This window comes from Astatotilapia calliptera, chromosome 15, assembly GCF_964374335.1.
Source record: "Astatotilapia calliptera chromosome 15, fAstCal68.1, whole genome shotgun sequence".
Lineage (NCBI taxonomy): Eukaryota > Metazoa > Chordata > Actinopteri > Cichliformes > Cichlidae > Astatotilapia > Astatotilapia calliptera.
In genome coordinates, this window is record NC_137436.1 from 121,459 (window position 1) to 142,797 (window position 21,339).

The window sequence follows — 21,339 nt, forward strand, 5'->3', positions numbered from 1 at the left end:
CTCCCCCGTCCCTCTTCTCAGCTGTTTCTCTTTCCCTCTTTCTTTCTCCCCTTCTTTCCCCCAGTCAAGTCTGTCCCGTATTCAGTAAGTGAAAATAAAATAAACAATAAAAGGTGAATCAAATGGACCATTACGGCAAGGCTGGGATGGTCAGTTTGGTAAAGTAAATCCGTTGGGCATCTTTCTTTGCCTTTAGACAACAATTCCGATGGCAAAAGAGCCAAACGGGACAGGCCAAAAAGAAAAAGAAAAGAAAAAAAAGAAAAAAAAAAGAAATTAAGCGTCTTTATTAAGCTCTTATTTTGTCACGGTTCTGGGTCAGTTTGACCCAGTATTTTGAGTTGTCATGTTTTTGCAGGTTTAGTTTAGTTCCTCCGCTGGAGGGCCCGAGGAGCCCGTCCGTTTTCCGGGCCTCTAAGTCAGCATCATGGCCTTCGGGGACGGCCTCCGGAAAGAGTTCGTCGCCGCCGCTGGCATCGCGGCCGACCTCCGGACCTGCTCAGTGGCCGCCACTGCCTTCCAAGTGGTCGGCCTCCCGAACTGTTTGCCCTTCGCCACCGTTGCCGTGTGCACGGTCGGCCTCCAGAACTGTTTGCCCGTTGCCGCCGTTGCCGTGTGCACGGTCGGCCTCCAGAACTGTCTTGGTCTTTGTGTTGTCGACCCCCGGGTCGACCCCCTGAACTTTTCTCGGACTCTTGAGCTCTGATTTGGTTTTGTTTTTGATCTGCTTTCCTGTGTTCTTGGACTGTTTTCTTGTGTGTTTGGACTCTTGTGCTCCTTGTTTTTTGTTTCGGACCCTCCTTCCTGGACCCCCTCTGCCCGCCCTGGTCTGGTGCTCTGTTTTTTTGTTTTGGGCTGTCGGGAGCCAGCCCTTGGAGGGGGGGGGGGGGGTACTGTCACGGTTCTGGGTCAGTTTGACCCAGTATTTTGAGTTGTCATGTTTTTGCAGGTTTAGTTTAGTTCCATGTGTCATTCTCTCTATGTCGAGTCTGTGTCTTAGTGTGATGGTTTCTTGTTCCTGTTTTATTGTGAAGGTCTGCGTCTCATGTGAGTGTGTTCAGTTTTACCTCTGTCTCGTCTTGTTGATTTCTCCCAGCTGTGTCCACCACCTGTGTGTAATTCCCCTGTGTTTCTCTGTGTATTTAAGTCGTATCCTCTGTCATTGTAGTTGCTGGTCCGTCTGTGTATCCACCATGTCTCACCCGTGTGTTCTCCCTGCTGTCCATCCAGTGGCGTGTCCAGCGGGGTGGCCTGTGCCCCCCCAGGCCACCCCCCCAACCAGACTGACCACCCCAGGTGCCACCCCGAAGCTAAAACAATAAAATTTAATGAAATATCAAATGTACGATTATGGTTTCACAGTGAAGCTCAGATATCCGAGGGTAAGTGAATGCAGCACCGGCTTCTGCATCATGTTAGCAAAGGTAGGAGAGCCAAGCACGAAAGACGGCACCGCAGAAAACATTTTTTCGGCGAAAGGTTAACAAGTTAACATAGCTGGACTAGCCGTCGGACATTTGCACGGTGGGCTGATGACTTATTTATTTATTTTTTGCATGAACAATGAGAGGTGGTGGATTGGCCAGATGCTGGCCGATGTGTAAAAATAACTCAGTTGTTTGACTTGCAGTCAAGCCAGCCTCCAGTTTGTTTTACGTTCCCTGTGTATCCCTGCCTCACCTTCCCTCATCCACCTGTTGCCTCTGTGGAAGCTCCGCCATAGCCACCACCATACAACACTTGTGTCAAGCCAGCCTCCAATTCGAGACTTGCAGTCAAGCCAGCCTCCAGTTTGTTTTACGTTCCCTGTGTATTCAAAGTATTACGGGAATGGATGTGGAAACCGGATTTCAAAATAAAAGCCAACTTCGAGTGAATTAACAGATATGTTAAGAACATAATAACATATAATTTAGGCTTCTTTTTTTTTTTACAAACTCTAATGTTAGATCTATATGACACAGCCTTGTACCCTAATTGTGCCCTGTCACTATCAAGGCCATCTTATTTTGGATTTCAAAGTAAAAGCCCTGTGAATCTTCATTTTTGAACTACTCTTTCAATGACTTAATAATGCTCTTAAAAGCAAAAGTCGTATTTCCAAATACCATTTGGACTTTATATCAACACTTTCCAACCACAGTCTTTTTCACAGTGATACCATATCAATATCAAGTCAGTCTGATTTTGCCTTTCATAGTAATGGCCCTTTGAAATTGCCAATATTTGACTTAATCCTCTAGATCAACAGTATACAGACCCACAGTGATACCATATCAATATCAAATCATTCTGATTTTGCTCTCAAAAATAAAAGCCTTTTAAAATTGTCCATAATTGACCTACCTTTCAGTGATTTCAAAATGCTCTAAAAAGGAAAATTCCTGTTTCCACAGGGTAATTCCACTTTAGATCAACAGTATACAGCCCCACAGTGATACCATATCAATATCAAGTCATTCTGATTATGCCTTCCAAAATAAAAGCCCTTTCAAATTGAGCATATACGACCTACTTTTTTAACGATTTCAAAATGTTCTTAAACAGAATTTTGCTATTTCCACAGGATGAATCCATATTAGATCAACAGTATACAGCCCCACAGTGATACCATATCAATATCAAGTCATTCTGATTATGCCTTCCAAAATAAAAGCCTTTTTAAATTGAGCATATACGACCTAACTTTCAGTGATTTCAAAATGCTCTAAAACGGAAAATTCCTGTTTCCACAGGGTAATTCCACTTTAGATCAACAGTATATGTGACACGGGGCGGAAAGGCTGATTATGTTTCCACAATATTTTGTGTTTTTTAAAAAGGAAGGAAACCTTCCTCAAAACGGGCAGAGCAGTGGAGCCGCCAAGGGAAAGCACACAATTTAAACTGTAAGATTAAAAATATAATTTATTATATTTAAATAGTTAAAAATGTAAAATGAATTAAGACAACCTTGGCCAAGGGAAGACACAATAAAAATCAATAACACACAACATTAAAAGTCCAGTGGGATCCACCACGGCCTAAAAGTCACAGAAAACTAAGAAATCCAGCGTAGTAGTCAGAGAGGGAAACCCAGCGGAGTCCTCGCCTTCCTCCCCGCATTCCACGTCCCGGTGCACTGAAGGAAGGGAGGGAGCGGCAGTCACTATTCCTTTGACAGTTTACTTTATAAAAAGGATAAGTCAAAGACTTACCCGGGTGGGCAGAGCTCTCAACTCCGCCCGCCGCTTCCTTAAACTGGAATCGGTACCGCTGTCTCACTGCTCCTGTTCTCTCGCAGTACACAAGCTGGCTCTTATCGTTATTGCCGTCCGACTGCCACTGTCTCGTCCCCCGTCGCTGGTCATCTTTTCCTCCCCAGCCGCTGGTCATCTTTTGCTCCCCAAGCGCTGGTAATCTCTTTCTCCTCAGTCGCTGGGCATCTGCTCCTCTCCAGTCGCTGATCGTCTTCCTCTCATCGTCTCTCTCTTTCTGATCATCTCCCCTCCGATCATGTCTCTTCCTCTGTCTGTGTTGCTCGCATTCTTCTCGCATTCCCTGTCCGTGTCCCTTGTGAACACCGGCTACAACCCTTTTATGTGTCATTGAGCACTCTGTAAATTACCTTTCCTTTCCTCTCAGGTGTGTCCAATTAATAAAAACGGGGGAAAGGGCGGAGTCTCTCCAGGACAATTTGACGGTAACTAAAACATGCAAACTAAATAAAACACTGCACAAAGTATAACCAATACATGCAATATAAAAAATAAACATGTACACTTCACATTAAAATACAGCACAGCAAAACAACGTCCGTCCTTCCCTGGATGACATATACAGCCCCACAGTGATACCATATCAATATCAAGTCATTCTGATTATGCCTTCCAAAATAAAAGCCCTTTCAAATTGAGCATATACGACCTACTGTTTTAACGATTTCAAAATGTTCTTAAACAGAATTTTGCTATTTCCACAGGATGAATCCATATTAGATCAACAGTATACAGACCCACAGTGATACCATATCAATATCAAGTCATTCTGATTATGCCTTCCAAACTAAAAGCCTTTTCAAATTGTCCACAATTGACCTACCTTTCAGTGATTTCAAAATGCTCTAAAATGGCAAATTCCTGTTTCCACAGCATAATTCCACTTTAGATCAACAGTATACAGACCCACAGTGATATCATATCAATATCAAATCAGTCTGATGTTGCCTTCCAAAATAAAAGACTTTTCAAATTGCCGATATACGACCTACTCTTTTAAAGAATTCAGAACACTCTAAAAATGAAAATTGCTCTTTCCACAGGATGAATCCATGTTAGATCAAAAGTGTACAACCACACCATGGTACTATGTCAATTTCAAGTCATTCTGATTTTGCCTTCCAAAATAATGGCCTGTTGAAAATGCCCATAACTTACCTAACTTTCAGTGATTTCAGAATGCTCTAAAAAGGAAGATTTCAGTTTCCACAGGGTAATTCCACTTTAGATCATCAGTATACAACCTCACGATGTTACCATGTCAATTTCAAGTCAGTCTGATTTTGCTTTCCCGTAGACGACCTACTCTTTTAACGATTTCAAAATGCTCTTAAATTGAAAGATGCTGTTTCCACAGGATAATTCCACTTTAGATCAACAGTATTCAACCCGACAGTAAAACCATGTAAATTTCATGTTGGTCTGATTTCGCCTTTCAAATTAATGGCCCGTTGAATTTGTCCATATGTGATATACTCTCTCAATTATTTCAGAATGTTTTAAAAATGAAAATTGCTGTTTCAACACAATTCAATTGATTGTGACAGAATTGAAATTGCCAGTAAGTTGTAATTGATAGTACGTTCATATTTCAAGTCTGTGGAAAGATGTCATTCTAAATAAAGAAATTACAAAACAGCTTGCAAACCATTTCCAGGGCGATTATTTTTAAATCCAAAACAAGAACGACTTGATTTTCACAGCGTACAACTTTGAGGGACTATATTATTGATTTAGAGGAAAAATTATTGCATGGGAACAGGGATTTTCCTATTTAACAGCATTCTAATGTCACCGAAAAGTATGGTCACCAACTCCACTGTTAGATTATATGCAATGATATGTGTTGGCACAAACTGGTATTAATTCATAGAAGCTGGAACTTTCCATTTAATGCCATTCTGAAGTTGTGGAAAGAGAATCTCCTATAAACAAAGTCAAAAGGCTTGTACTCTGAAATGCAAAACGAGATTGATTTGAGATTGAGATCTTACCACTGTAGAGGTTGTGTATGGTTTGCATGAACTCCAATTACTTAGTGGAAACAATAATTGTCCTGTTAACAGCATCCGCGTTTAATTATTATAAGTACCAAATGAACAATTATAATTCCGATACTGACGTGATAAAACTGTGGGGTTGTATACTGTCAATGTAGAGTGAAATGATCTTGTGGAAACAGCAACTTTGCTTTTAATGGGATTCTGAAGTCAGTGAAAGAGTGGGTCATACATGGACAATTTCAATGGACCATTACTTTGAAAGGCAAATTGACTTGATATTGATATGGTATCACTGTGGGGCTGTATACTGTTGATCTAAAGTGGAATTACCCTGTGGAAACAGGAATTTTCCTTTTTAGAGCAATTTGAAATCACTGAAAGGTAGGTCAATTATGGACAATTTAAAAAGGCTTTTATTTTTGAGAGCAAAATCAGAATGATTTGATATTGATATGGTATCACTGTGGGTCTGTATACTGTTGATCTAAAGTGGACTTACCCTGTGGAAACAAGAATTTTTCATTTTAGAGCATTTTGAATCGTTAGAAGATTAAGTCAAATATTGGCAATTTCAAAGGGCCATTACTATGAAAGGCAAAATCAGACTGACTTGATATTGATATGGTATCACTGTGAAAAAGACTGTGGTTGGAAAGTGTTGATATAAAGTCCAAATGGTATTTGGAAATACGACTTTTGCTTTTAAGAGCATTATTAAGTCATTGAAAGAGTAGTTCAAAAATGAAGATTCACAGGGCTTTTACTTTGAAATCCAAAATAAGATGGCCTTGATAGTGACAGGGCACAATTAGGGTACAAGGCTGTGTCATATAGATCTAACATTAGAGTTTGTAAAAAAAAAAAGAAGCCTAAATTATATGTTATTATGTTCTTAACATATCTGTTAATTCACTCGAAGTTGGCTTTTATTTTGAAATCCGGTTTCCACATCCATTCCCGTAATACTTTGAATACACAGGGAACGTAAAACAAACTGGAGGCTGGCTTGACTGCAAGTCTCGAATTGGAGGCTGGCTTGACACAAGTGTTGTATGGTGGTGGCTATGGCGGAGCTTCCACAGAGGCAACAGGTGGATGAGGGAAGGTGAGGCAGGGATACACAGGGAACGTAAAACAAACTGGAGGCTGGCTTGACTGCAAGTCAAACAACTGAGTTATTTTTACACATCGGCCAGCATCTGGCCAATCCACCACCTCTCATTGTTCATGCAAAAAATAAATAAATAAGTCATCAGCCCACCGTGCAAATGTCCGACGGCTAGTCCAGCTATGTTAACTTGTTAACCTTTCGCCGAAAAAATGTTTTCTGCGGTGCCGTCTTTCGTGCTTGGCTCTCCTACCTTTGCTAACATGATGCAGAAGCCGGTGCTGCATTCACTTACCCTCGGATATCTGAGCTTCACTGTGAAACCATAATCGTACATTTGATATTTCATTAAATTTTATTGTTTTAGCTTCGGGGTGGCACCTGGGGTGGTCAGTCTGGTTGGGGGGGTGGCCTGTGCCCCCCCAGGCCACCCCGCTGGACACGCCACTGGCTGCTCCATGCTCTGGGATTTTACCATGAACAGTCCCGCATGGACAACATCTGGCTGGACCAGGTTACGTCAGGTATATGTAGTTCTTTCATTCTTTTCAGCCATTTTCTATGTAGAAATTGACTCAAAAAAATATTAGGATAAAGTGTACTGCTGCATAGATAGTTACACTAGCAAACCCTGTGCTGTGCACAAGAGGCAAGGAACACGCAAACATACATGCTACGATCATTATAGTGTAATGCTATGATGCATTGTATTGTGACACATAATTGAAGTGTCAAATGTACAGTTATTTATGATTGCTTTTTTATGATAACATTTATTAAATAAGAGAACATTTCCTGCAGGACTTCCACATAACTTCAACAAATACAATGACGACTTCATCACTGATCAAAACACTGCATACGACTATGAGTCCGTCATGCACTACAGGCACTTCTCCTCCAACAAGAATGAATCCATCCCCACTATCACCACCAAAATCCCAGAGTTCTACAATTTTATTGGCCAGTACCTTGATTTCAGCAAGATGGACACCCTCAGGCTCACCAGGATGTGCAACTGCTGTATGTATATGTTGTCACACTGGGCTTCAATGAGTCGACTTTTTTTTTTTAAATCTGACAGCTATAGGACTGTGTAAAACACATTCCTATGTGCATACCCCTCCTCTCATTCTCATACAGCCGGGCCGCTCACCCTGCTGGATCAGTGTACCTTTGAGTATGCAAGCATTTGTGGGATGATCCAGGCCTCTGATGATGTGAAGTGTGTCTACACTCAGAGCTCTGCAGGCACACTGGATCACACACTCCTGGGGCAATGCAGAGGTCTGAATAATGTCTCTTCATGTTTACTGTAATTTCAGAGGGAATTAAACATTATTATAGATTGTCTTATATTTATTTGTTTTTTTAGATGCTGGATACTTCATGCACTTCAACACTATGACTGGGGAGCCTCAGGAGTCTGCTATGCTGGAACCTCGAATCCTCTACCCCAAGAGGAAGCTTCAGTGTCTGCAGTTCTTCTACAAGATGACAGGGGGCCCCGCGGACAGGCTGGTTGTATGGGTCAAGACAGATGATGGCACAGACACTGTTTGCAGGATGAAGAAAATACGCACGTTTTATGGTATTTGTTAAATAAGCAGATTAGCAAGGATGAGCATTTCATAGAAAATGCCTTAAGCTTCCTCATGAAGTTGAAGCAAATGTCTGAACAAACAGCTTTGCATCGAGGCAAATGTTCATTGGAACATTTGCTTAACTTCTCAGCAGAATAAAAATGACATTCAAATGATGTTATTTCAAGTCATACTCCCAACATAAACCATCCCAACAGTTAACGCGTTCTCTCAGGTACAGCACAGATGAAATGTTTCTGTTGTGTCTTTATTTTCTGTGTCTGCTAGTCTGGTTGGTTTAACCAATAGATTGAGCAAGACAAGTGGTTTCTTTTTCTTCTTTTAGTCTCTACTGACTATGGTGTACCAGGTCAACTGCTGGTTCTTACGTCACAATTTGCATGCACAAACAAAAATTAAAAAATGGAAAGTTGCGGTTCTTCGAACTGTGGAGGGTTGTTGAAAAACTATTTTCCACTTCCTGATTTCTTGGAGGGTTTTTTTTGCATATTTGTCACACAGAGATAACCTGAGTAAATACACAAATGTGTTTTTAAAAGGATTATTTACTTTATTAAGGGGAAAAACTCCTATAGAACTCCGCCACAATGAAAACTGTGCTGCTGTTATAGAAAGACAAAGGAAGGGAATAGCGGGAAGTTCTGGTAGGATGCAGTGTTAGAGAAGAAAAAGCAGGAGTGTGGAGGTGAGAGTGATGGAACGAATGTAGGTAGATGTAGTGTGTGAGTTTGAAGCTGGTGACATTGAATGTCTGTGCATACACTCCTCAGGTTGGATGTCAGTTAGAAAAGAAATAGAGGAATTGAGTGTACCCAGGAGGGGGGATGTGGACTTGAGAAGAGATGTAAGTGAAGCTAACAGAGGAGATGAGGAGGTGTTGGGTAGGTATGGTTTTAAGGAGAGAACAGCAGAAGGACACATAGTAGTGGATTTAGCAAAAAGGATGAAAATGGCTGCAGGAACAACACATTTAAGGAAGAGGGAGGAACATAGGGTGATGTACAAGAGTGGAGGAACTGCACACAGGTGGAATACATCTCTGCAGAAGGTGCAGTGTGCCGGCGAGTTAGCCGGAAAGCCGACGGACATCAGCGCTGAACCCACACTTCCAAACACATCGCAGCTCCGACAGCAAAGCTATAGCATACTTCGTAGCTCCACCCACCCGCCAGCGCCAGGTAGCAGGCGGAAGCTCAGCTCTGTGCTCCTTCCTACTAACAGAATTTAATGCAAGCTGGAAATGTGTCGCTAGCTCCATACTGTCACAGCCTGGGCCTCTGAAACATTATTTATTGTTTCCTTGGCTTCAATGTTTGGATTCTTGTCTAATTTATCATGTGTTTTAGGTCTGTCAGCTTAGTGTTGTCATGTCTAGTTTCTTGTTTTATTTTGAAGTAGATTGTGTGTTCTGGGTTCATGTGGTTAATTTTTCTCTCCCCTGTGTTGTTATTATGTTTGATTCTAGTCAGCTGTGTCCTCATGTGTCTCCACTTCCCTTGATCACCTCATGTGTGTATTTAAGTGCTCAGTCTTGCTGTGTTCAGCGTCGCGTTGACTGTTATCCCTCAGTCATAGAGTGTCATAGGTTTTTGTCTTCACTGTGTTTCATAGTTACTCAGTGTTCATGGTTTCTTCATAGTTTTTTCACTGAGTTTCATAGTAGTTCACATACAGAGCTAACAGATCAACTGAAGATGCCATTGCTACAATGTTCCACACCACCATCTCTCACCTGGAAGTGCAGGGCCGTTACACCAGGCTGCTCTTTGTTGACTTTAGCTCTGCTTTCAATACGATACTCCCGGACAGACTAATAGTTAAACTGCTGGAAATCGGACTTCCTTCTACCACCTGCCACTGGATCAGAGACTTCCTCTCAGACCGTGTACAGAGAGTTAGAATGGGGCCTCATCTTTCCTCAGCCCTCAGCCTTAACACCGGCTCTCCACAAGGCTGTGTACTGAGTCCCCTACTGTACACTCTGTACACACATGTGTTAGTTCCCACCCAGACAACGCAGTCATCAAGTTTGCAGATGATACCACCGTGGTGGGGCTCATCTCTGGGGGAGATGAGATGGCGTACAGAGCTGACGTTCAGAGGCTGTCAGATTGGTGTGTAGATAACAACCTGGACCTCAATACCACCAAGACAAAAGAACTGGTAGTTGACTTCAGAAGGAGGAAGTCTGAGCTGCAGCCTGTCAGCATCAACGGGGAGTGCGTGGAAAGGGTCTCCAGTTTCAAGTTTCTGGGTGTGCACATAGACACAGACCTCCAATGGAGCTCTAACATCTATGTGGTTTTAAAGAAGGCCCAACAGCGTCTCCACTTTCTGAGAATCCTCAGAAAAATGGACCTGAAGAAGGAGCTGCTGACTGTCTTCTACCGCTGCTCCATTGAAAGTGTGCTGACATATTGCATCGGTGTGGTTCTCCAGCTGCACCACAGCACACAGAAAGGCACTCCAGAGGGTCATCAATATGGCCCAAAAAAATAATTGGACATCCTCTTTCCTCCCTGAAGGACCTGTACAACACTCGCTGTCTCAAGAGGGCACACAGCATCCTACGGGATTGTACACACCCACGACACCGGGTGTTTAAGCTGCTGCTGTCTGGCAGGAGGTTCAGGCTGCTGAGGTCCCGAACAAATAGACTCAAGGACAGCTTTTACAACAGGGCAATAGCCCTGATCAATGCAAATAGCTGACCTGACTGGCTACCTCCCTGGACTTTTTTGGGGGGGAGGTAACAACGGTAAAAACAGTAACAATAATAATATTTATATTTATAACAAGGTGCAATAACAATTAATGTGCAATAATAACAGTGTGCAATACACATACACTTCTTCTTTTTTATTACTAAGTTATTATACTGTGTTGTGTTGTTTGTGTTGCGTTGTGATGTGTTGTATCGGGTCGTGTTGTGTTATATGTAGTGCTGACGTAGGACAGTTTTCCAATTTCATTGTACTATTGTACTATATATGACTGTGCAATGACAATAAAGAGTTATCTTATCTTATTCCTCTTTGTTTTCTTAGTTTCATGTTTTGTCTGCAACCAGCTAAATAAAGCTTGCTTTTGGTTAAAGTCACATCCCGTCTCCTGCAACGCCGCTCTCTCTGCATCTGCGTCTGGGTCCTGAAGTCAAAACACTTCGGCACACCCCACCGTGACACCATACTGTTTACTGTTCTCCATCGTCGTGATTTTTTTCATCCCTGCCCAGTTCTTCCCTATCCGGCATTCGCAAATGCAGCAGCAAGCTTCCTACCACCGAACTGCCAGTTTCTCAGCAAAGACGACACACACACAAAAAAGGCACCATGTCTCCAGTTCTCCATCCCTCGGTGGCAAAATGCAGTATGCTTTGGCACCGAGTTGCCAGGTTCCCAATCTCTCATCTGCTAAACTCTGCAGCAAACGTCAGCACAGAGTTGCCAGGTTCTCGGCTACTCATCCCTCCTCTGCTAAACTCCGCAGCAAACGTCGGCACCAGGTTGCCAGGTTCTCAGCCACCCATCCCTCCTTTGAACAATTCGGCAGCAAACCTTGGCACCGAGTTACCAGGTTCCCAGCCTCTTACAACTCCGCGGCTAAACTCTGCAGCAAACGTTGGCACTGGGTTGCCAGGTTCCTTTCTCCCTCATTCGCAAAAGCAACAGCAAGCTTTTTGACTATTGAGTTGCCAGTTTATCAGCATAGTTAGGGGAAAAAAGGCCACAGAGTTGCCAGTACTCCATCCCTCGGTAGCAAATGCAGTATGCTTCGGCACCAAGTTGCAAGGTTCTCGGCCACTTATCCCCCCTTTGCTAAACTCCGCAGCAAACGTCGGTACCGGGTTGCCAGGTTCTCAGCCACCCACACCTCCTTCGAAAAATTCTGCAGCAAACGTCGGCATCGAGTTGCCAGGTTCCCAGCCTCTCATCCCTCCTTGGCTAAACTCTGCAGGAAATGTCGGCACCGGGTTGCCAGATTCCTTTATCCCTCATCCACAAAAGCAGCAGCAGCTTTTCTACCATCAGGTTGGCAGTTCTCTAGATAGAAAAAATAAATAAATAAATAAAAAGGCACCGGGTTACTGAACTGCCAGTTTCTCCACATCTATCATTGCAAGCAGCTGCAAACCCCTCTAGCACCGTGGTGTTAGGTTCTTGCTATATCTGCCATGTGCAAACCGCAGGGATAAGCTTCTTACCCCTGAGTTGCCAGTTATCCATCCATCATGGCAAAAGCAGCAGAGAATCCTTCCAGCCAGTTCCTTCTATATCCATCATTCGTAATCACAGCAGCAAACTTCCACCACTTTGCCAGTTTCTCTGCATCCGTTATTGCAAAGCAGTAGTAAACTCCTCTGGCACCAAGATGCCAGGGTTTCTCTTTATCCCTCATTCACAAATGCAGCAGCATGCTTTCAGCACCACAATGCCACGTTCTCTTCCTCTATGCCCCTACGCAAATGCAGTAGCAAACGTTGGCAACAGGATGCCAGCTTCTCTTCCTCTGTCCCTCCTTTACGAATGCAGTAGGAAGCTTGGCACCGAGATGCCTGGTTCTTCTGTATCCCTCATTCGCAAATGCAGCAGAATGCTTTCTAATATAAAGTTGCCAGTTTCTCTGCATTTATCACAGCAACACAGCAGTGAATCCTTCTACCGCTGGGATGCCAGCTTCAGAAATAATTTCCCCCAGGGATCAATAAAGTATTCTGATTCTGATTCTCTGCATCTAGCCCTCACATGCTAAGCAGCAGACGTTCCTTTCAGCACCAAGATGGCAGGTTCCGTGTCTCTATTCCCCATTTGCAGTGCAGAAAAAGCTCTTTGCCCCGGGATGCCAGGTTCCATTCCCATGCGCTAAGCAGCTCAACCTTCTGGCACTGGATTGGCAGCTTCTGCCATCAATCACTTGCGCAAAAAAAAAAAATCCTCTCTCCAGGAAGCCAGTTTTTCAGTTTCGTCCAGTCTTCCACAAGATGTAGCTGCAAACCGTTCCGGCACTGAGATGCCAGTTTCGCTGCCATCTTTCCTGCCCTCACAAAGCACTGGTAAACCTTCGTGGCACCGGGATGCCAGGTTCTGTCCTCTATCGCTCCTTTCAAGACATCCAAACTATGCTAGGCGTATAATTATTCATGGCATCCCTTCACTTCTCATGTGCTTTTCGTGACACGTGCTTTCACTGGCATCATCAGGCATCCACCCTCGACACAATCATTCAAGACCGCTTTCTAAGTCGACTCACGGTTCTGACTACGTCTAAATGGCTTATCATCTCTCTGCTCTTGGATGATTTTGGAGGTTATTATTATAGAAGATTATTTTCCTCTAATCAGTCTTTCAATTCCTTAACTCTTCCCAAGCTGCTGCTGTCACTTCTGTTCATTCAGAAATCAGCTCAGTTGTTATCGCTACCTTATCTGAAGCAATTAACCAGCTAAGCACCACCTCTCCATCTTCTACTCAAAGACAAGCTCACACAAGCTTTTTGAGCCGTCAAGCCTTACCTCAAATCTCAAATCCAGCATTCTTCTCTGTCAGAGCTTCAGCTCAAAGTCGAGCCACATCGCTACCTGATCGAGGATTCCCCTCATTCATCTATTAAGATTTCCATTGTTTCCTTTAATCTCTTCTCCTGCCATTCCTTCCTAATTGTCCGAGCTCATCCACTTCACACCATGGAGCGACGTTCGGTTTCCCTGAGCTTGTCTTTGCCCCGATCTCCTTCTCTCTCTCCCACCTGTCGCAGCAGATGGCTCCCCCTCCCTGAGCCTGGTTCTGCTGGAGGTTTCTTCCTGCTAAAAGGGAGTTTTTCCTTCCCACCATCGCCAAAGTGCTCGCTCATGGGAGGTCATACGATTGTTGGGCTTTTCCTCTAGACATCATTGTAGGGTCTTGAGGTGTCCGTCACTGTGGCTCGGTGCTGTATAAATAAGTTGAATTGAAAATCAAATTATTAACACTGACGTCTTCAACCTTCATATTGCACATTTATTACTGCTTCTGGATGCCTTCTTTGGGGATCTGCCAGGCCCAGGAGCCATCGTCAGTCCCCTTCAAGGCCTTCCCCAAACCTCAAGCTCAATTCATGTCCAAGTGTTTACCTTTACCTACTAAACGCTGTCAAATCTAAAATGAGGAGGTGGGCCCAGCTAGTGAATTGGAGATTATGTATTGGAATTTCAGGAGCAGGACCACACCTCCAAACATGCCCCAGCTAGTGAAATTAAACTTATTAAAAAAACAAACACATCACCTGACTTTGCAGTTAATTATGGCCATACAAAGGTTTATTTCCAGTCACGAAAACCTTGAAAGGATATGAAAATTGTGGATAATCTGCCTCACAATCAAGAATCTATAGACAGCTTTGACTAATTCCTGGAGAACAGTGCACAGTGGATCACTTTAGGCAAACGTTTGCCTAAATATTGTATTTGCTGTAGGCTGAAAAAATAACTTCAAATGAATGCTAACTTTGGTCTATGGCTGCTGCAAGCGCATGCAGGACATTAGCTAAAGAATTAAGTCTTTTAACCATTTCTGACAATTCTGTTAGTTTTGACAAACTCTGTACATTTTCGGCAATGTACAGACTCCTCCTGGAAATGAGATTTTTAATCTCAATGAGATTTTTTACCTGGACAAATAAAGGATTAATAATGTGTCCCCAACATCCAGGTTTCAAACATGAATATTCTTATTTTGTCCACTCAGACACTCATGCTCATTGGAACAAACCAACAGCCACATCCTGACCAGTGTGGGATGACAGCTGTAAATGCTTCCGCAGTCAAGACTTTGGCTGGAGCACATTCATTTCCCACTCACATCTGCAAAGGAGGAGCTTCCTCAAGAACAATAATCTCATTGTTACTGCCGACTTCAGTGGTAAGGATCTGAAATGTGATGCCCCATTTAATTTTTCTATCTAACATTTTAAATTAGCATCTTCTCAATGGTTTTCTAGATTTGACCCACCTAATCAAGACTGAGGTGCCTGTTCAACTGGCCCCACCAAGCAATGACATCACAGATGAGAAGTACCAGAGTAAGATGGAAATGAGACCAGAGGCTCCAAAACACAGGCTGTATCCCAATTCAGGGTCTGCAGCCTTAAAGGCCACATTTTATGGCTGATTACGTCACAGCGACGCGACGAAGGCTGTCATAATTAAGGCTGCTCAAATGCGTCCTTCATTTCCCCTGAATGTTAAGGATGTGGGGGTGTAGACTTCATGGCCCAACATATCCCAGACTTCATAGCGCGGCAGTGGGTGTGGATAATTTTGCCGAAGAAAACATCGGAAGAGGGGCGGCCGAAGAGTAAACTTTTAAAAGTGGGTAATGAATATTATGTCACTTATTTATGTGCAAATGTTTAATAATGAAGAACATTAAAACATTACTGTTGACCACATGTCGGCAAAGTTATTTGCCATTAGCGATGTTTGTACTTTCTGCGTTTACTTTGTTTTAAAGCCTTTACTTTAAAATATACGCCGTTTAGAATCAGAATCAGAATACTTTATTGATCGCTAGGGGAAATTATTTTTCGTCACAGTGCTCCATTATAAACAAACATTACAAAGACAGACAATACACTAACTAAGAATAGCACGATATATGCAGGCATATGTATACATAAAAGTCACTTATTAATAAATAGCTGAAAATAACATGTGCAAGAAGGGTGTAGCTGTTGTAGTAAACAGTGTGTTAAGTGGATGAGTTGTACAGGGAGCCACAGGCAGGAATGATTTCCTGTGTCGTTCAGTGGTGCTTTTCGGTAATCTCAGTCTTTCACTGAACGTGCTTCTGTGACTGACCAGCATGTCATGGAGTGGGTGGGAGATGTTATCCAACATTGTCTTTATCTTGCACAACATCCGCCTCTCCGACACCACCTTGACGGAGTCCAGCTCCATCCCCACAACATTACTGGCCTTACGGATCAGTTTATCAAGTCTGTTGGCATCTGCGACCCTCAGCCTGCTCCCCCAGCATGCAACAGCATAGAGGATCGCACTGGCCACAACAGACTCAAAGAAAATCCTGAGCATTTTCTGGCAGATGTTGAAGGACCTCAGTCGCCTCAAAAAATAGAGACGACTCTGGCATTTTCTGTAAAGTGCTGTGGTATTTGTAGCCCAGTCTAGTTTATTGTCGATGGAGCTAGCGATTTTTTCAGTCGGGCTACCAAAATTCTATCTCTTCCCTGCCCGTCGGGCTATTGTAGGAAAAATATATGTCAATGCTTTTGCATTCTTTCAGAAATGTAGCTGGGTAATTATGTCATTGGCATCGGTGAGCCACTGTCAATATGTGACATATTGAAGTCGCGTTTGAATTTGCGCTTGTTTTTTTGCTTTCACTTTGCAATCGTGCGAACTGTGTATAGAGAGCGACAGCACTGATCTGTGAGTGATGATAATTTGTGCACCAATTCCTCTGACATCGTCTTATTAATCGTTAGCTTACTATGCAAACATGACAAGTGAAATCTCCCGCAGCAAGCTTAAACATGTGAGAGGTTGATCGCGCAGAGAATCGTTGAGCTTATGTGAGTGTGTGTGTAAAAGCAGCAGGATTTATATTTGACTACGATGACCTGGATGACTGAGAACCTTCACAGACAGATATATATTTTAGTTCTGCTGAGCCAAATAAGACAGGTCAGGGTGAAGAAGTGACAGCCAAAGAAAAGCTTACCACAAAACGGAGAAGTTATGACAAATCAGACTATAAGGCAAAAAGAAAGTGCAGCTTTATGGTTTCATGGACAAAATAATCTCTGTGGCTGCAATATGATGAGCTAAATAACCAGGGCTGCACATAAGTGGTCCGCAGGTGCGCATTCGCTGTCAAAATAAAAAACACGCACAAGGGTTAGGGTTAAATTTAAAAACTGTACTTTTGAGTTAAAATATATATTTATAATTTTAATAAATGACAAATTAAAAATGCTTGAACATTTTTTGTATCGAAAAAATATCGAACCGTGACACCAAAGTATCGAACCGAACCGAACCGTGAATTTTGTGTATCGTTGCACCCCTAATATATATATATATATATATATATATATATATATATATATATATATATATATATATATATATATAATGTTCTTCCTCTACACCCCCCCCCATTTTTGCACATGTCGAGGAGCGTGTCAGGCTACATTTCACTGTGTGTTATACTTGTATAACTATGCATGTGACAAATAAAGAACCTTGAACCTTGAACCTTGAACGTACATATTGTGGTCTTCCTGTCAGGAAATCAAAAATCCAGGACACCATAGAAGCATCCACCTGCATCGCTGTTAACTTATCACCCAGGAGGGTCGGCCTGATGGTGTTGAAAGCACTAGAAAAGTCAAAAAACATGACCCTCACAGTGCTCGCCGGCTGGTCCAGATGGGTGTAGACACGATTGAGCAGGTAGATGATGGCGTTCTCAGGTCCAAGATGAGGCTGATAGGCAAATTGAAGGGGATCCAGATGTGGTCTGACAATGGATCGCAGCTGGTCCAGGATGAGCCTTTCCAGGGTCTTCATGATGTTTAATAGTCTACCTTAATCCTACAGAGAATGTGATGATTTTATGGATAATTAAAGTCAGTCATATATCCACAAACACAACAAGCTGAAATTCAATGAATGGTGCTCGGTTTGCAGACCTGAATATCACGGCACAAGCAGGATTCACTGCACTGTTAATGTTAGCTATGTTATATTGCTGCCTCTGTTCGGTGGTGTCGAGCCAAACGGACTTTAACGTGTGTTTGAACGAGCTGACGGTTCACTCGTTAAGCTGAAAGAAAGATGCTTTAATCACAGCAGTCACACACGTGTCCACTGCACCATCTGGGAACTCTTCTTGTTGAGCACTCGTAATAACGCAAACACTAAATCCTCCTTCTCTGGTGCTGTTGTGTAGCAGTGTGTACACCTGAGACTGTCACCTGTCTGTCCTGCACTCTCTCTCTGTTTCTTTCTCTCTGATTGTGGAATAAAAGTATGAACATGTGTTTATAAGTTACACTTGTGTTTGAATCCTGCAGCTTATCACACATTTGATTTCCATGTGTGACAACTGCAAGTGTCCAGAGTGAGGACATACTGAGGGACCCACTGCTGCACATCATCTGTGAGGCTTTGCACCCCTGATGATCCACCAGGACAAACTCAGCAGTGTGTGAGGAAGAGGAGGAAGAGCCAGCAGCAGCTGACAGATGGAGAGAATAGACAGACTGTTCCCTGTTTGTGAAGGACTGCTAGGAAAGTTTAACATAACTGTCTGTGCTGAATCAGTCTTATTAGGTAATGTTCAAATAATGTTTTCATCCCAGTGTTTTCAGTGTGGGAGAAAGTACTCGGGGCCTTCAAGTTACACACTATGAAAGGCAGCAACAAGTTTAATGTTCAGAAACCTAAAGTATGTATCAGCAGCAGAATGGAGCTAAAAATAAATGTTTGTTTCAGTTCTATGAAGCTTTGAGTATTTTGGATTAGTACAGTGGTTCCCAAACTTTTTTTTGCTAGGCCCCCCTTTGTTTTACAAGAAAAATGTTTGCCCCCTCTCCGCGCACATGCACGCACAAACACATCCTCCAACCACGCACCCCCATATTTTGCTCCATTGTGGTTTATTTCACACCTCAACCATTTAGTAAACAATTAAGCAAATACAAGTAATCTGCAATAAATTACAGTTAGTAATAAAATAAACTACTAACTCTTTTATGCTACAGCCACACCTACACGGGTATTTACAAAGGCAGAGGTGTCACGGTGTGATTATTTTACGTGTAGTTGTTTCCTGTGTAATAATATTCAACATTGCTATCAGTAGTAATATACCTGTACTTTTTTTGCCCCACAGAAACCATTATGTGTTTTAATTAAACTCTTTTTAAAGGATTGTATAGGTCTCAGAGCACTGTTATTTAGACATAGATGATTTAATTTAACTAGTTTAGGGGTATTTTAACTAGTTAGGAGCATTTTGCTTTTTCTTTAGTGCTATTTAGGAGCAAATAGTTTCAAACAGAGTGCCGCAAATAACAGGTATCCCTTTAGAAATAAACAGTGATACTTCTAAAAGCACATATTCACACCTAGTCACACTAGCACTGTATCAACCCCAATGTTTCTTTAATGCAACTAGCCCTATGATTATCTACTAGTCACAAACACACTGCAACAGTAAGACTCGATGATTACACATAGATGATTTAACTACTTTAGGGGCATTTTACTTTATTCTTTAGCGCTCCAAAAAGACACAGAGGCTAATAGTTTTAAATAGAGTACCACAAACAAGAATAGGTATTCCTTTAGAAATAAACTTTTCTTGTGATACTTCTAAAACCACATATTCACACCTAGTCACACTCTGCAACAGTTAGACAGAGAGGGTTACAGTTAGGCCCCCAACAGTCAGCAAAAGAAGTCATGAAACAATAAAAGAGGCTCCCTTATCAAGAGCATCCCAGCACACAACCCAACTATAGTTCCATAGTTTCCACATTTTTTAATTACAAACAGTTCCATTATTTTATCTTATCATGTCAGAGGTCAACTGAAACCATGTCCAACTGAGCCTCCAAATGGTTTTCACATTTTCTTACACCCCACACCTTTATCTCTACAGGCAGACAATTACACATCCTACTGACTAACCGAACCACCATAGTTTTTCCACCTTTCTCTTTACAACCTGCTCTTTATATCTGCATCTCAGAGCCCAACTGAAACCAAGTCCACCTATATAAAAACACCCCTTCAGACACATAGTATTTCCTCAGCACTTCACAAATGCCGCAAGGTATATCGTTTTAACTTTTTATTTTTTCACCTGAATGTGCGTTGGAGCCGACTTTGCTACCCGCACAGAGCGTTTCTGACAGTCGGGCGCTGCTTATACAATAGAGAAAAGCAACAATACAGCATGTTTCTCTGCTCCAAGAAATCCGAGGGCCTTTCACAAGGTAAGCATGTCTGTTAACCCAGGGCATAAATGTCTGTCTGTAGGTCAGTGCTGATTATTCAAACCCTGTTTAAAATGTGACACATATGTTGTCCGAAAACAATTCCTCTAAATTTGCAAAGTTACTGATTTAAAAAATATATATTTTCGAATTTTTAGTTGCATGTCAAACATATGATAGCTAAATTCACAAAGGTATAACCATGCTAAATAAAAGAGGCCCAAGCACCAAAGCCCTCTAATGCAAGCCTCTAAACTGCATATTGATAAGTACATGAAGTGTACCTCTACCTCTACAGTTGAAAACAGATTGTATCCACACTCTGAGGGTCTGCTGAATTGTTTTTAATACGGCCCTTTTTTGACGAACTGCAGATGATGAAATCCTCTTTATTGTGGAAACTGTCCCTAAGCTATTGTTGCTCATACTTACTGAGTTCCATAGCTACTTCCTTATTATGTCAGTAAACTTTTTGAAAAGGAAGCTGTTGTAGATTTAAAGAAACATCTTAATTGAAGCAAAGGCTAAAAATGTCACGGCGGGGCGCGCCGGCGTGAGGAATGAGGTAGACCCAAGAGCAGACACGGTGGAGACAGAACTAGGTTTCCAAAATAAGGCAAGCCTTTATTGTGGCTGCAGGCATAACAAAAACACTAGGGGACACTGAGACTGGGAAAACTAAGAAGACAGAGAACACTGTGTATGTAATGTATGTTTGCACTGATTGCCGATCACGCTTCAACTGAGTCGTCCTCGGTCAGAAGGAATGGTACTCCACAGTGATGTAGTTCAAATAACTTTACTAAGGAGGTGGCAGATGACATCAACAGGAGGTACAGCGTTGGTAGGGAGGCATTATAGGATTCACATGCAGGTAAAGGGGGTGTGAGTGTGTCTATGGGTGTGTGTGTGGTCATATGGTAAGCACGCACACAGTATTAACTCACACAGGAATGCAAGTAAATACGTTATCCTCCGACACACCTCTCATCTGTGCAGAACTGCGCTGAACACGTTCCCAACCGGAAGTACAGATACCGAGGTGCATCATGGGTAACGTAGTATAAACAGTTACAATGAACAAGCGGACTTTTAACAGTGTAAACTAAAAAGGCTAAGGCACTCTGTGAAGGAACTATAGAAAAAACTATAAACACAGAGTAACTAAGCAGGCTATGAAACACAGTGTCACAATAAGGGAAACTACGAAAATACGAGGTGAGGATAACAGACGATCTGACACTGACACAAAGACACACTGGGCTTAAATACACTGAGGCAGTCATCAAGAAATTAGAGACAGAAGGGGAACACAGCTGGGAGGAATAAGACCTGATAAGACAGGAGGAACAAAGCTAGAAACA

At 42.4% G+C, this 21,339-nt stretch overlaps 1 protein-coding gene across 1 annotated transcript; it reads left to right on the forward strand.

Annotated features, from left to right (window-relative positions):
* Positions 1-427: 427 nt before the first annotated feature.
* LOC113037593 (meprin A subunit alpha-like) lies at positions 428-15,117 on the forward strand. The gene is given in 8 exon segments (XM_080290019.1): positions 428-542; positions 3,284-3,395; positions 6,795-6,892; positions 7,170-7,391; positions 7,512-7,655; positions 7,744-7,959; positions 14,695-14,868; positions 14,948-15,117. Coding segments are annotated over 8 exon segments (1,251 nt in total).
* The last annotated feature ends 6,222 nt before the right edge of the window (positions 15,118-21,339 follow it).